Below are 17,301 nucleotides of genomic sequence, written 5' to 3' on the forward strand. Positions count from 1 at the left end.
AAAAAAATACGTGTTCCCTTATTTTAAAATGAGATTCTAAATACCAATTTTTACATCTGTAAACTTTTAAAGTTTTAAGTGTAGACACACTCATTTTAAAAATTCACCCCCCTTTTCACCCCCATTATTTGGATTTTCCAAAAACGAAAAAATACTTTCTTTATTTTTAAAGTAGATCCCAAATACCAATTTTCAGGTCTGTAATATCTTCAGGTTCTGAAATATAAGTAGCCTCATTAAAGGCATTCAACCCCTTTTTCACCCTTTTCCACCTTTCCTATTGGGATTTTCCGAAAACAAAAAATAGTGTTTCTTTATTTTTAAAGGACATTCTATATAGCAATTTTTACATCTGTAAACTTTTAAAGTTTTGAGATATAGATACACTTATTTTAAAAATTCACCCCCTTTTCAGCCCCCATTAATTGGATTTTCTAAAAACAAAAAATATGTGTTTCTTTATTTTTAAAAGAGATCCCAAACACCAATTTTCTGGTCTGTAATATCTTCAGTTTCTGAGATATAAGTATCCTCATTAAAGGCATACACAAATTTTCAGTTCTGTAATATCTTTAGTTTCTGAGATATATGTATCCTCATTAAAGACATTCAACCCATTATTCACCCTTTTGGGATTTACAGAAAACAAAAAAATACGCGTTCCCTTATTTTAAAATGAGATTCTAAATACCAATTTTTACATCTGTAAACTTTTAAAGTTTTAAGTGTAGACACACTCATTTTAAAAACTCACCCCCTTTTTCACCCCCATTATTTGGATTTTCCAAAAACGAAAAAAAACTTTCTTTATTTTTAAAGTAGATCCCAAATACCAATTTTCAGGTCTGTAATATCTTCAGGTTCTGAAATATAAGTAGCCTCATTAAAGGCATTCAACCCCTTTTTCACCCTTTTCCACCTTTCCTATTGGGATTTTCCGTAAACAAAAAAATACGCGTTTCTTTATTTTTAATGAAGATTCTAAATACCAATTTTTACATCTGTAAACTTTAAATGTTTTGTGATATAGATGCACTCATTTTAAAAATTCATCCCCCTTTTCACCCTCCCATTAATTGTATTTTCCAAAAACAAAAAAATATGTGTTTCTTTATTTTTAAAAGAGATCAAAAGTACCAATTTTCAGGTCTGTAATATTTTCAGTTTCTGAGATATAAGTACCGGTATCCTGATTAAAAGCATTCAACCCCTTTTTCACCCCTCCTATTGGGATTTTCAGAAAACAAAAAAAAAAAACATGTTTCCTTATTTTTAAAGAAGATTCTAAATACCAATTTTTACATCTGTAAACTTTTAAAGTTTTGAGATATAGATACACTCATTTTGAAATTTCACTCCCCTTTTCACCCCCTTAGTGAAGGAATATCCAAAATTCCTCTCTTAGCGAGCACCTACATCTTAATATGAATATATCTCCAAAATTTCATTTCTTTATGTCCAGTAGTTTTGGCTCGGCGATGGTCGGTCGGTCAGTCCATCAGTCAGTCAGTCAGTCAGTCAGTCAGTCAGTCAGGACAAGTTCTTTTATATATAGATAGATTTGCAGTGGGGCACCGAAAAAATATCAGCGCATTATTGCAGATCACCGTCTTCGACCATGAATTATTTGGCGGTTACACTCAGCCATGTGTGAGAGAAATTACTTTGACCATCATCTTGAATGCGACAATACTTCGATAAGACTTGAGTCGAAACTCGACGGTGTGAGTTTCAACATACGTGCCACTGTTGACATATGTAGATGCCTGTCCACTTCCTGGATTTGTGGTCGTTAATAAACAATTTCATGACATTTTCAGCATCTATAACGGGGCCACCACAAGACAAATATGCACCACGCTAGCAACTTCACACACTTATGTTCCTAATTCTTACGTAGTCTATCACTCGACAATTATTTGCTACCCCTCAGTGCATTACTCAACACAGAATACATTTCTAACTTCTGAATGGAATGCGAAATATAAGCACAAACAGGTTTACTGGGTTATTCAGCAATATCAACAAAAACGGGAGAGCAAAACTGAATTTTCCTGAGGCAGATGGCTTTCTTCCCGAAGTTAAATTTCTCTAAATTTCCGGAATTGACGGCCATTTTCCGTTTTCACGTAACTATCCCAGATTTGCCTCCTGTGGTGAAGGCTCTAATTTGTGTTCGAAATCATGATCCTTTCACAAAGGATGATAAAGAACAATTTCAGGGCTGGGGAAAATGTGACCGTACTGAAGAGTAATAATGAACTTTTGTGACGTGATAAATGAAGCATTTTAAAATACATTTAATACGACGTGAATTGGGACTTCGAATGTATGATGTGCTAAGTGAGAAATTACCTTAATGAGGAATGCGTAATACGAGTCTACACTGTATTTTCTCGTGTCTGGTTAAATTTCAGAAAGGGTATTCCCAAGTAATTTACAGTGAAAAGGTTAACATTACTCATGCTTGAAGTATGTTGTCATGATACATATGAGGTTAAGTTAGGTTAGGTGACTCTGTTTGAATAAGAAAACTGAAAAGTTTGTCACAGAAGCCACTGGAGTGATACTACACCAATTCTTCAGAATGAAATTGAACATTCGTGTACACATCTTGGAATTAGAAAAATAACTTACGAGTAGGCCGCAGTATGGAAATAGACAAAAACGCAAGTTTTGAACAAACGAGTTCCCATTACATACTGATTTTAATGTGTGTGGGGTTTCTCCCGACTTTTACAAAAAGATCGGATATAACGACAATCTGCTCTAGCGAGTAAATTTTTTGCCGTTATGAATTCTCGCTATAATGGACTTCTACTCTATTCCAAAAGAATTTTGCAAAAAAATTCTTTCTTCAGATTCACAACGTAGCACATCCAGGGATAAAGACTACCGTTATTGTTACTTCCAAGTTTATCTGGCCTTGTATCAAGACAGACATCAGAAAATGAACGCAAGCCTGCATGGGATGTAAAAAGAAAAAAAACATACAAAATTGCCAGTCAGCCATTTCCCAGAACCTGATGAGAGGTTCAGCACTGTTCATATAAACATTGTTGGCCCTCTTTCACCTTCTGATGGCCTCACATGTATAGATCATTTCACCAACTGGATGGAAGCAATACCAATGCAAAATATAGCAGCAGACACTGTAGCAAAATAATTTTATGATCAGTGAGTGACATGGTTTGGAGTCCCAGCAAATCTAGTTACTGACCAAGGCCGACAGTTTGAAAGTCAGCTCTTTAAAAATCTTTCCGAATTGTGTGGTGTGGAGGTTAAACGTACGACACCCTATAATCTGCAGAGCAATTGTAAGGTTGAACGTCTGCATCGAACAATAAAAACTGCTATCAAAGCCCACAACTCAATAAAGTGGACAGACACCCTTCCTACTGTGTTGCTAGATCTACGCACATCACTCCGGGAGGACTCGAACAGTTCAGTTGCGCAAATAGTGTATGGCACACATTTTAGGCTTCCAGGTGAATTCTTTGATAACCCTCAGTCTCAAATCGAATCACAAACTTTTGTCTCCAAACTTCAGCAGCATATGCAGCAAATCAGACCTGTGAAAGTTCAGCACAAAACTTCCCAAACTGCGTTCATCCATAAGACTTGACTAAACGTACTCACGTACTTCTGAGAATCGATAGTGAAAAAACCTTTGCAACCCCCATATGAAGGTCCTTTCCAGGTAACTGACAAAAACTGATAAATATTTCATGGTACCATAAAAAATAAATCTGTGAATGTGTCCATTGATCGCCTGAAACTAGCCTACTTCATAGCAGCAGATGATGAGACTTGTACAGCTCATCATACAGAATGATCAAGTGTCTTGCAAGGACTCTACCCCCCTGATAGATCAACGACAGATTCCTAGGACAAGCCCAGCAAGGAGAAAGTGGTAAAAACATCACATAGTTGAAGGACAGTCAGGTTTCCCACTCGCTATCAATGATGTATATATTTAATATTCTTGTAAACATTTTGTTTATGTTTATATTTACCTTTGTATCGTAACTTGGTTAATGGAGGGGGAGCGGTGCAGGCTGCCCCCTACTGGACTTTACTGAACTCAGAAGCGAAAATAAGCGACCTTTGTTGAGTGAGAAAGACAGCAGAAAAAGCGAAGATGGAGTGAGCTGTTTTTGTATATTTGTGTGTAACGACAATTGTGGTGCAAAATTTAAGTGTAGTTAAGGTAGATTCAGTGTGTTGAGTACTTCACTACAACTGCATATCTATGTGTGGCTGGGAGGCATGATCAGTCTTAAGGAAAATAACGGATAGGAAGAGCATTGTGGGATACGTGGTATTGGTTGCGTAATGTCTATAGTATAAAATAATGTTCAAATGTTGATGTCCATTGTAATTATGATAATTATCTACAATTAATAATCCAACTTAATAATTGTACTTAAGTTAGATTATTACACAATAATAACAATCATCATATGGTCTCGGCTACCATGTGGATTCTGTTTTACGCTACCCGATGGTACAGTAAACTGGACCTCTGTTGGGTGATCTATGATTGAGATTTATTTTGTTCAGCAATCTCCAAATTTGTCACCACCAGAGGTCTTTTGCACACCAATATTGTATGACATGGAGCGTTGAATGGACTATCTTTCCGCCCTTCAAATAACCACCTAAATATGACTTAAAAAAAAAAAAAAAAAAAAAAGCATTTATATAACGAACAGAAACCACTTATTTATGGTGAGAATCACTGGATTTGCACTAGGAACCAGTTAGGCGTGCAAATAAGGGCAAGGAACAAAATACCGGGCGAGTTGGCCGTGCGCGTAGAGGCGCGTGGCTGTGAGCTTGCATCCGGGAGATAGTAGGTTCGAATCCCACTATCGGCAGCCCTGAAAATGGTTTTCCGTGGTTTCCCATTTTCACACCAGGCAAATGCTGGGGCTGTACCTTAATTAAGGCCACGGCCGCTTCCTTCCAATTCCTAGGCCTTTCCTATCCCATCGTCGCCATAAGACCTATCTGTGTCGGTGCGACGTAAAGCCCCTAGCAAAAAAAAAAAAGAAACAAAATATGACTATTTATTAACATCCGAGCCCTTGTTACAACTGTCAAGAATATCTGGTTCATGTTGAGGTATGTTGAACCACTACTGGCATGTCTCTACCCAGCGAAATGTGTTCTTTGTTATGCAGATGTGGGACTCTGCACATGTGGCACCACAGAATTTTAGGGGTGATCGAAGATTAATAAAATAAGATCTACATAGAGTCAGTATTTTGGGTTTCCTATGGTGTTTCTAAGTCTGACGAAGAACCAGTTTCAGAGGGTTAAGGAGACAGAGGAAATCCTCAGGAAAGTTATTCAGTTCTACTGCACAATGTCAATATTGTACATCCATTTAATTTTCAGTAAAATAATAAAAATGGTATATTTCTAAACATCTTCTAAAAATATGACTTCATCTTTCAAAATGTTCAGCCCAATCTTCTGAAATATTATTTTTGAATCTAGCAATACTGCTTAGGGATGAGATGGAAAGCGAGATATGAACGGCAGAATCAGAGAAAAAATGTATATTTATCTTGACATTAAAAACAATTAGACTAGAAAATGGACTGTTTCTATGAGTGCTGAGTTATGGACATGCAATAAGCCAGGATATTTGGCTTGGTTTCAAAGCTGGACTGCTCATTTTCTCTAAGGACCATTCTTTTTTTGTGTTCGTGACTATGTGATTCTTCACACAAATTTTAAATTTCAACATAAATAATGCAAATTTTGTTGTATTTTAAATACAGTAAAGACTGGTGTATCATTTTTCAAGGGGGATGGGGAAAATTACGATGAACGGATGAAAATGATAAATGCGGGCAACATAAACAATTGGGGGAAAGCAAAATAATAAATTACGGTTACTGTATTTGGAAATATTTCTTTAAGTAAACCTCATAGAGGTGTCAAAATATTGCAACACGACATACGTGATGGAAATAATAAGCATAATTTTTATGGTGTTTCTTTTAACTTTTCTTTACATCACGTAATAATTGAAAACCATTAAGGTCAGTTTCCTTATTGCAAATTATTGTTATAAGTGGATATTATAGCAATAACCTGCATTTTCAGAGAAATATGAACGATTTCAAAGAATGTGTAATTTTTCATTATTTAGAATTGAAATAGAAAGTTTGTATATTTTGTTTTGTTCTTTCTTTTCCTACTTGTTTAACGTTGCACTAAAATGTCAGAAGGTTTTCGGTGACGAACGGATGGGAAAGAGCTAGGATTAGAAAGGTATCGGCCGTGTCGTTAATTAAGGTATAGCCCAGCATTTGTCTGGTGTAAAAATGGGTAACCATGGAAGACCATCTTTAGGGCTGCCGACGTGGAAATCGAACCCACTATCTCCTGAAGGCAAGCTGATAGCTGCGCAACTCTCAATGCACTACCAACTCACTCTGTTGTTTCATTCTTTACTGTATGTACGACTTGGTTAGAAGCGTGGTGAACGTTCTCACTTCACCATCCAAGAATTGTTTAATCAATTTGTGAAAAATAGATCACTTAATCATGGACATTTAAATTGTAATCATGAACATGAAGTTGGCTCCCAGCTCACGAATAGTAATTCACGCATTGCAGAAAGCACAGGAAGCGACATTTGTTACCATGGAAAGAATGAAGGTATGCACTTATACGAAGGCATTTTTAATAGTGGTGTTTGTAATATTTTGTCAATTTTTAGAATACTTACAATAATAGCCAGTTGTTAAATTTAAAAACAAATGTTCATTCGGTGTTTATATACTGGAAAGCAATGAAGGAAGGAACTCTTGAAATTTGTGGAATGTTATTACTTAATTCAAATGTACAAACAAAACTTAGAGCATTTATCGTCCATTTCTGGTATCAATATCAACACCATTACTGGTCCAGTTATTTAACTGAACACTGTCATATTGGGTTGGGTTTAAAGAAATTGTTAAGGAATGCGAAAACAGGTTTGTACCATTAAGGGTGGTAAGGAATGGTAAAGACCCACCTTATTATAATAGAGAAATAAAGAGACTAAGAAGGAGGTGCAGACTGGAAAGAAATAGAGTTAGAAATGGCTGTGGAAGTAACGAGAAATTGAAGGAACTCGCTAGAAAATTGAATCTAGCAAAGAAGGCAGCTAAGGATAACATGATGGCAAGTATAATTGGCAGTCATACAAATTTTAGTGAAAATGGAAGGGTATGTATAGGTATTTTAAGGCAGAAACAGGTTCCAAGAAGGACATTCCAGGAATAATTAATGAACAAGGGGAGTGTGTATGTGACGATCTTCAAAAGGCAGAAGTATTCAGTCAGCAGTATGTAAAGATTGTTGGTTACAAGGATAATGTCGAGATAGAGGAGGAGACTAAGGCCAAAGAAGTAATAAAATTTACATATGATAACAATGACATTTTCAATAAGATACAAAAGTTGAAAACTAGAAAAGCGGCTGGAATTGATCAGATTTCTGGGGATATACTAAAGACAATGGGTTGGGATATAGTACCATATCTGAAGTACTTATTTGATTATTGTTTGGTCGGAGGAGCTATACCAGATGAATGGAGAGTTGCTATAGTAGCCCCTGTGTATAAAGGAAAGGGTGATAGACATAAAGCTGAAAATTACAGGCCAGTAAGTTTGACATGCATTGTATGTAAGCTTTGGGAAGGCATTCTTTCTGATTATATTAGACATGTTTGTGAAATTAATAACTGGTTCGATAGAAGGCAATTCGGTTTTAGGAAAGGTTATTCCACTGAAGCTCAACTTGTAGGATTCCAGCAAGATATAGCAGATATCTTGGATTCTGGAGGTCAAATGGACTGTATCGCGATTGACCTGTCTAAAGCATTTGATAGGGTGGATCATGGGAGACTACTGGCAAAAATGAGTGCAATTGGACTAGACGAAAGAGTGACTGAATGGATTGCTATATTTCTAGAAAATAGATATCAGAGAATTAGAGTAGGTGAAGCTTTATCTGACCCTGTAATAATTAAGAGGGGAATTCCTCAAGGCAGTATTATCGGACCTTTATGTTTTCTTATATATATAAATGATATGAGTAAAGGAGTGGAATCGGAGGTAAGGCTTTTTGCGGATGATGTTATTCTCTATAGAGTGATAAATAAGTTACAAGATTGTGAGCAACTGCAACGTGACCTCGAAAATGTTGTGAGATGGACAGCAGGCAATGGTATGGTGATAAACAGGGTTAAAAGTCAGGTTGTGAGTTTCACAAATAGGAAAAGTCCTCTCAGTTTTAATTACTGCGTTGATGGGGTGAAAGTTCCTTTTGGGGATCATTGTAAGTATCTAGGTGTTAATATAAGGAAAGATCTTCATTGGGGTAATCACATAAATGGGATTGTAAATAAAGGGTACAGATCTCTGCACATGGTTATGAGGGTGTTTAGGGGTTGTAGTAAGGATGTAAAGGAGAGTGCATATAAGTCTCTGGTAAGACCCAAACTAGAGTATGGTTCCAGTGTATGGGACCCTCACCAGGATTATCTGATTCAACAACTGGAAAAAATCCAAAGAAAAGCAGCTCGATTTGTTCTGGGTGATTTCCGACAAAAGAGTAGTGTTACAAAAATGTTGCAATGTTTGGGTTGGGAAGAATTGAGAGAAAGAAGAAGAGCTGCTTGACTAAGTGGTATGTTCCGAGCTGTCAGCGGAGAGATGGCGTGGAATGATATTAGTAGACGAATAAGTTTGAATGGCGTTTATAAAGGTAGGAAAGATCACAATATGAAGATAAAGTTGGAATTCAAGAGGACAAACTGGGGCAAATATTCATTTATAGGAAGGGGAGATGGGGATTGGAATAACTTACCGAGGGAGATGTTCAATAAATTTCCAATTTCTTTGAAATCATTTAGGAAAAGGCTAGGAAAGCAACAGATAGGGAATCTGCCACCTGGGCGACTGCCCTAAATGCAGATCAGTATTTATTGATTGATTGATATTGTTAGGTTATGTACATTCATTTCTATAGGCATAATATTTTAATTTTATTATGTCTCTCAAATAGGCCTAATAATGTATCAAAACAGGTGACAGGTAATAATTGATATTGCTTTGAGTAATTAATGCTACTGGATGCTAAATTTAATGTGTATCAGTCTTGTTATAAAGGTAAAGAAAATAATGATATAATTTCATACCTCTGTCATTTTATTAGTTGCCCCTTTTAGTAAAAGGTCATTAATTGTTTTTTGTTTCGTCCAAGCTTTGCGTTTCAGATGAAACAAAGCCTTCTCTACTTGCATAATGTTCTCTTCTTCACGATCATGATATCATGCGAGTATATAAAGGATTTTACCTTGGCTAAGGCGGCAAGCGCTTTGGTGAAACTCGGGTCAACGTTGGACTCATGATCGCCTTCTTCCCCTTCATCGCTCCTCTACCCCATGCCTTCATCAAACAGCTCTTCAATTGTTTCCACTCCACATCATTCTATTCGTTCCACATGTGGCTACATGAGAATCGATCAGCACATAGTCTTCAAAATCGACTGGGACAGCGTCACTTTCACCCTATAATTGTTCCCAGTCTTCATTAAAGGCATCATTGTCATCACTATTTTCACCACTAGCACAGAGATTTTCAGTGGAGTCTATTTCCGCCACGCGTAGCTGACAGCTGAAACCACCTTTATGGAAACAGTTCATGACAGTTGGCTGGGGCACCTGCCGCCAAGCTGCTACTGTGAAACGAATCGCTTGTAGTAAATCGATTTTCTTGCTCATTTCTTTACCGGCATCCAACAAGCAAACAGCAGTTTGCACTAGGCGCTTACGGTATAGTCGCTTGAAGTTGCAACATGCTGGTACAATTTGGGAGGGAAATACACAACTTCCACATTATGAAGAAATGACGTGTCCTGTGGATGAACGGCACAATTATCCACAAAGACCATGAGTTTTCTTCCTTGTGCACCCATGGAGGCATCAAATGACCTTAACAATTGTGAAAACAATTTCAGTGGTCTTCCAAGCTTTTTTGTTTGTATGATATATCAGGGGTAGTTTTTTCATGTTCTAAAAACAACATGGTTTTAATGACTTTCCCACTATGACTGGCACACTCTTATCACTGCTATCACTGTTCACACACAGCAGAACGGTTAGTCGTTCTTTTGAACTCCCCCCTCCCATGACAAGATTCACCCTACAGCGCCAGTGTTCTGTCCGGCAGGACACTGTAAAAAAAGTCCGGTCTCATCCACGTTATATACGTCATGCAGCTCGTACCCCTCCAGCTCCTTTGCTTCTGTGTCTACAAAAGCACTTTCTCTGGAAACCTTCTTGAAGACTAGTCCATGTCGCACTTTAAATCGAGCGATCTATCCATTCGATGCAGTAAAATGATCAATTTTCAATCTTGCAACTATCTTTTTGGCTTTCTCCTGTAATATGGTTCCATCTATAGGGATATTGGAAGCCCTTGCTTGCTGGTACCAAGTGAAAAGGATATTCTCCAGCTGAGCAAATGTAGATTCTTTCTGTTTTTTTTTTTTTTTTTTTTTTTGCTTGAACTGCCACATTTATCAATTTGCTCTCTTATCTTATTCTTCTTAGCAAATATGGAGTTTCAAGTTCAAGACGCTAATACAAGACGTTCAGCGGTATCTACGCCTTTCTTGAATAACAATAATACATAGGAACCAAAATGAGAAAAACAATGTAATTATGAATGTTAGATAAAATTGTAATCGCTGTCCACGAAGACAACGATCATACAAAATTAAACATTATGATAATAAAACACATTACTGGCACACCTGTAGATAACCATAAATGCGGTAAACTTTCCGATTATATATTTTTAATCTTGCCGTCGTGGAACTTCTGACACTATGAAGGCACTTGATAGCATACCTAACCTAAACAATGACAACTCTGTCATCTCATTTACAGCTGTTTAGGTAAATCCTGATGTGATAAATGTGGAAAACAAGCATGAAATATACTAAAATATAAGGGTTTGGCTTTCAACAGTAGTAGTTATGAAAGGAACGCTTCCAGTCACTATGTATTACATTCGGAAGTACAACTCTTAACATACGCTAGTTATCAGCTGGTGGTTTGGCACGCTTTCTGCAGCACGTTTTTATTTGGAAGGAGTGACTTCTGCTACACATACACAAAGTCTCCATAAACCATTTGGGAATAGATTCCCACTGTCTGGACTCAACAGTCGGGAACAAAACTATTTTTAAAAGTTTCAGAAAGACTGGACTTTGGAATGCTCTCGATGCATGGGTGACGAGATGGCAGTGAAGATGACGTCATTTGGAATGACGACATGGCGGTAGCAGGGAAACTGGCGACACAAGACGATAATTCATACGAAAGCAGTGATTAGATTTACTCAGGTTTACTGTGCGGCAGGCCTACTGCTCAAATGACAGAGACAAATGACTGGCCATTAAGTTCTTTTCTATCAATATTGCATAATATGATAATACATTATGCTTATCCCTTTTCTCTATGGAGTCGAACATGAAGTGAGAGTAATTTTCGTAGCGAGTTTTTACAATCGTATGCCCTTCCAGAGATCAACCTAATCAGAGGAATTAAGGAGATGAAATGAATGATGTGCTATGAGTAACTAAAACTGACTATATTTACTTTATATGTAGGTCCAAAAGTCGTGTTTACCATTTACTGTCTTTTTTCATTTTTCAAATACTGCCTTCCCAAGAAAATAGCCAGTATAACTCAAATACATTCATAAGTTTGTTAAAGAATAGTGTAGAATGTTTACATGTACAATTTATAGCTCCTTATAGCCTAGAAGCCATGTGTTTACTGCATAAAATTTGAGGTTATCGCATTCTGGACCCCCAATTACTGTTTTTGGCTGTAAAAGTGGAAGAAAAAGGGGTCTAACACGCGAGTAAATACGGTATGTATAGTTTTCTTGCTCGTGGTTTAACATCGCAATAACACATCAAAAGTTTTTCGGCGAAAGAAGGATAGGAAAGGGCTAGGATTGGGAAGGTGGTGGCGTGGCCTTAATCCAGGTACAGCTCCAGCATTTGACTAGTGTGAAAACACGAAACCATGAAAAACTAATTTTAGGGCTGCTGAAGGTGTCATTGAAACCCACTATCTCCAGAGCGCAAGCTCACAGCTATCCGACCCTAACCGCACGGCCAATTCGCTCAGTCATTAATATTAAAGATCAGTAGCTAGTCTTACAAATGGTATGCATACAACAAAGATGAAGAAATACAGTCTGTAACACACGGTTTATGAGTGACATCATAACCAAAATAAAACTTATTACAATAAATATAATTTGAAGATTTAAAATGTGACTATATGTTTCTGAACTGTTTCAAATATCTAACAATATAAAGTAATTAAAGTTTCCTTATAAATAGAAAAGATATTACCACAGAGCTTCCTGCTCTTTACGACGTTGTCTCTCTGCCAGATAGTCCTTCATCAGACGAACACTACGAGGACATAACATTATTGTGAACCATATCATGCGTGGTAACTGAAATGGAAGTGTGTCCAGAACACTGAAAACAAAAGGAACAATGTAAATAAGTATTTCACCATCTATGATATCAGTATTCAATGATACAATAGAAAGAACATCAGTATAAAAATCAATTGCATAACTTAGCAGGAAAATGAGCCTTTACTTGGAAAGACAGCTTTTCATCAACTTACAATCTTCCAAATGGAACCAAGTCATAAACGGTGGGCACTTTCAAATGTAAAAAACACCAATAAGCCAGTTTCATATAGAAGAAAAATCCAATGCCACTGATGATTTCTTGCCCAGCACCACCTGTGTTAATTAATTCTTACTCCCACATTTCATGGTCAGTAAAAGGGAATGAACAAATGAATGACTAATTCTGAAAATCACATTAAAGAATAGTTTGAAATATGAAGCTTCTGGTGGTTGATGGTATGAATTCCTGCAATCAGGTGTAAGTTAGTGAACTACAGACAATAACTGAGGACCTAGTATGGAATTTTTGAGTTGGGATACCAATTAATATGGGAACAGGAGAGACTGGAAATATTCTGAATAATGGCCCTTTCTATGCTCGGATGGCTAAGCCTGCCCTGTCTACTGATGATCTTTAAACGTCGCCATAAGACCTGTCTGTGTCGGTGCGACGTAAAGCAAATTGTAAGAAAAAGAAGATGATCTTTAATACAGTTAAAGTTCACCAGGACTACCACGAAGGCAAGGCTAGCCGTCTGCTGGGAAGACATTCTCAAATAATAATACTTTCTGTAAGTTTCAGACCTATGAGAGTGATCTGAGTGCCTCTTATATGCTGAAAAAGTTTGGTGGACTTAGGATAAGCAAGATACTGTATAAGAATGATTGCTGGTATGAAAAGATGAGAAGAATGGCAATTTTAATTAAGATATTATGGCTACAATAGGAATTAAAAGGTTGGATGAAGTTATGTGTAGGACTCAGCTTTGGTAATGGGGGCATGTAGGGCATGGAGTCTGACAAGTTACTGGAAGACAAGAAAGCAAACAAGCAAATCTGTAATTTTTTACATGATTCTTGATATCATGGTCACATGCCTGGTACCTCCAGCTTTATGTGGAATTCAAACCATAGTGGTGGTGGTGATTATTGTTTTAAGAGGAAGTACAACTGGGCAACCATCCTCAATCCAAACCATAGTGTCATGGCTTTCATTTCAAAAACCACACAAGCATTGCCTGGGATTCAAATTGTGAGAAGACGGAGACAATGCCACTCAACTATCAGTCTCTAACTGAAGATGGAAATGGATTTGGGTGTCAAGTGTAAGCAAAATCACAGACACTGTAAGCAATGAACTTCAATGTATGAGGCATAGAAGAGATAAAATAAGTTACTGTGTAAGAGAATTCAACAAGCCAATGGGTTTTACCAATGTGTGAAAGGTATACTGTGGAGCTGGGACATCCCAGGAAAAGGCAAGAAAATTCTGTACTCACCAATTTTGACATACGCTGCAGGAACATGGACAAAAACAGAACATGATGAAAGCAGAATCCAAGCAGCTGAGATGAAACTCCTTAGAGAAATAATTGGGAAGGTATGAAGGGATAAAATCGGAAACTAGAAATCAGAGAAAGAATTGGATTTCCTAAATTGCAATACAAGACAGAGACCAGTAAACGGAAATGGTACGGAAACATGTTGAGAATGGAAGAGGATAGAGTTCCAAAGCGATTATTTATGGAGAAAATAATAGGAGGAAGACAACGGGGAAGGCCCAGAAAGAGGTGGATGGATAAGGTGAAGGAGAGTAAAGAGAGGAGTGAAAGTAAAAGAAATATTGGAAGAAGGAAGGGAGTGGTGAAGAGATTGAAAACTGTAAAGGTCCTTGATTCACAACCTGACCCAGAAGACTTGAAACAGAAAATCAAGAAGAAGAAGAATAAGAAGAAAAGAAGAAGACGACGACTGTGCAACTGCAAATGAATGGTCATAGAGACAACCGGTTTGTTTACAGAAGTAAGAGATTAATGCTGAAAGCCAGACAATCTATTCTCCATCCTGCATAGTAGGGAAAATAATAGTAATCCATCAGCTGTAAAAATCATATAACTACATTTCAGTTTGAGAACTGTAGTGTAGATACGCTTATTTAGATAGTACCTTGCCTGCTGTATTTGTGTGTATCTTTCTGTGTGTATGTAAAAATCATATAACTACATTTCAGTTTGAGAACTGTAGTGTAGATACGCTTATTTAGATAGTACCTTGCCTGCTGTATTTGTGTGTATCTTTGTGTGTGTATGTATTAGAGCATAGTAGGATAAAATAGTACTAATAATAATCTGTCTACGCATTTGGCTTTGTTGATAATCTTTGAGTAGGTCTTGCAAATTTCAAACTTGCAATTTTCATTTCTGTTTGTGCTTAGTAGTAACATATTATAATCAGGATACGTCTGAACGTACGGTAGTTTAAAATTATTGTAGTGTTCTGTAATATAATATCTTATTAGAAAGTAGCGTACTTATTCTATTATTGTAAAATATTTGTGTACTAGGCTATAGTAGAGGTATCTGTAGAAGATCTCTTACCAGAATTCTGCTATCGTAATTAGGATAGGCTTAACTACAGTTTAGAATTGTGAAATTCTTGTGCATTCCTTTCAGTATTCGGTAATTAACGGCAGTATTTATCCTGTTAGGTTGTTGTAGGATAAAAATAGAGTACGACTAAGTAGTATTGTAGTGTAGTAGTATATTAATTACCTTATTGTCATGTGATCTTTGTGTACTATCAAAGACAATATTTCCTTCCTTTCATTTTTTTTAAACGAGTTATTTTATTTTTCCTTTTTTTTTTCATTTTTCCATAAAGAATGACTAAGGAGTGCAAGAGTAGGAACTTTGGGTGTGGCCAGGCATTAAGGAGTATGAGGGAGGAGATGGAGAGTTTGAGGGAGATAATAAGGATTCTCTCAAAAGACAGGAATGAAGGTAGGCCTCCCACAAACAATGTACAGGATACAGTAGGTATAAAAGAGGGATGGGAAGGAAAGGGGAGAAATGTAGAAGACAATGGTCTAATGTTCTAAGAGGAAGGAGATTGCAGGCTAAGGGCTCTATTCAGGATAGGTGTCAGTGAGAAATCGGTATGAGTCACTGCAGATAGAACAACAGAGGGAAGATGAGGAACAGGGAACTGTTACTGAGAAGTGTGGAAGTAGGGGGAAGGGAAAAGGTAGGAAAGGGAAATGTAGAGTAGACGATAGGAAAAGACAAGTGGAACAGGGACATGGGAGGGAGAAAGGGGAGGAGGAAGTAGCTTCTGCAGCTGTGAGGAAAGATACGGCTGACCAGGAAGGGAGGGGATCAAATGAGGTGGGTAGGGTTGAGGCTCTGGTCATGGTGGATTCCATTGTTAGACATGTGGGGAAAGTGTGTGGAGGAAAGGGAACCAGGGTAGAGTGTTATCCAGGAATTAGGTTGAAGCAGATGTTGAGGAAAGTAGAAGAGAAGGAGGAGGGGAAGGAGAAGATGGTAGTGTTTCACATTGGTACCAACAACATAAGGCAAGCAGGTATAAGTACCAACATAGTTGGGGAAGTGTGGGATCTGGTAAATGCAGCACGTGTGAAGTTTAAGGAAGCGAAGATTGTTATCAGTGGAATACTGTGTAGGAGGGATATTGACTGGAGGATGATTAGGGATTTAAATGAGACTATGGAGTGGATATGTGGGTAACTGGGAGTGAGATTTCTAGATCCTAATGGGTGGGTAGGAGTTAGCGATCTGCACTCAGATGGCCTTCACCTAAACTGCAGTGGTACGTATAAGTTAGGAAATTTATTTAGAAGGGTTATAGGGAGGTACCTTCAGGGAAATGGGGTGGTCTAGGGAGCGGTGATAAGGGTACAGGGATCTGGAAGTCAAGTAGGATGACAAGTAGGAACAGGGAACTGTTACTGAGAAGTGTGGAAGTAGGGGGAAGGGAAAAGGTAGGAAAAGGAAATGTAGAGTAGAGGATAAGAAAAGACAAGTGGAACAGGGAAATGGGAGGGAGAAAAGGGAGGAGGAAGTAGCTTGTGCAGCTGTGAGGAAAGACAGGGCTGACCAGGAAGGGAGGGGATCAAGTGAGGTGGGTAGGGGAGGTACATTCAGGGAAATGGGGTGGTCTAGCGAGCGGTGATAACGGTACAGGGATCTGGAAGACAAGTGGGGATGACATTAAAATGTTAGTGTTCAACTGTAGAAGTATTGTAAAGAAAGGAACAGAATTAAGAAATTTAATAGATATATCCTCCCACCTTGCCGCGGTGGGGAGGCTTGCGTGTCCCAATGAAGCAGGTAGCCGAGCCGCAGGTGCAACCATATCGGATAGGTATCTGTTGACAGACCAGACTAAGGAATGGTTCATCAAAAGGGCGGCAACAGCCTTTCGGAAGTTGCACGGACAGTAGTCTAGATGATTGACTGATATGGCCTTGTAATAATACTCAACATGGCTTAGCTGTGTTGATACTGCTACATGGCTGAAAGCAACGGGAAACTACATCCGAAACTAACTCGTGAGGACATGCAGCACACTCTGTATGAATGATGTACTGATGATGGCTTCCTCCCGGGTAAAATATTCCGAAGGTAAACTAGTCCCCCATTCGGATCTCCGGGTGGGGACTACAAGAGAGGGGGCGATCATCAAAAAGGTGGATACTGACATTCTGCGAGTCGGAGCGTGGAATGTTAGAAGTTTGAATCGTTGTGGTAGATTAAAGAATCTG

The 17,301-nt window shown here is 37.9% G+C and overlaps 1 protein-coding gene across 2 annotated transcripts in view; it reads right to left on the minus strand.

The window, feature by feature from the left end:
• LOC136864747 (uncharacterized protein F54F2.9) overlaps positions 1-17,301 on the minus strand; it is a 112,700-nt gene that overhangs the window by 16,065 nt on the left and 79,334 nt on the right. Inside the window, exon 6 of one of the 2 annotated variants that reach the window (XM_067142102.2) lies at positions 12,448-12,576. In XM_067142102.2, coding sequence (XP_066998203.2) covers positions 12,448-12,576 — 129 coding nt within the window. Of the gene's footprint in view, positions 1-12,444; positions 12,577-17,301 lie in introns of both variants that reach the window. The other variant, XM_067142101.2, reaches the window with a different exon arrangement.

This window comes from Anabrus simplex, chromosome 2, assembly GCF_040414725.1.
Source record: "Anabrus simplex isolate iqAnaSimp1 chromosome 2, ASM4041472v1, whole genome shotgun sequence".
NCBI lineage: Eukaryota > Metazoa > Arthropoda > Insecta > Orthoptera > Tettigoniidae > Anabrus > Anabrus simplex.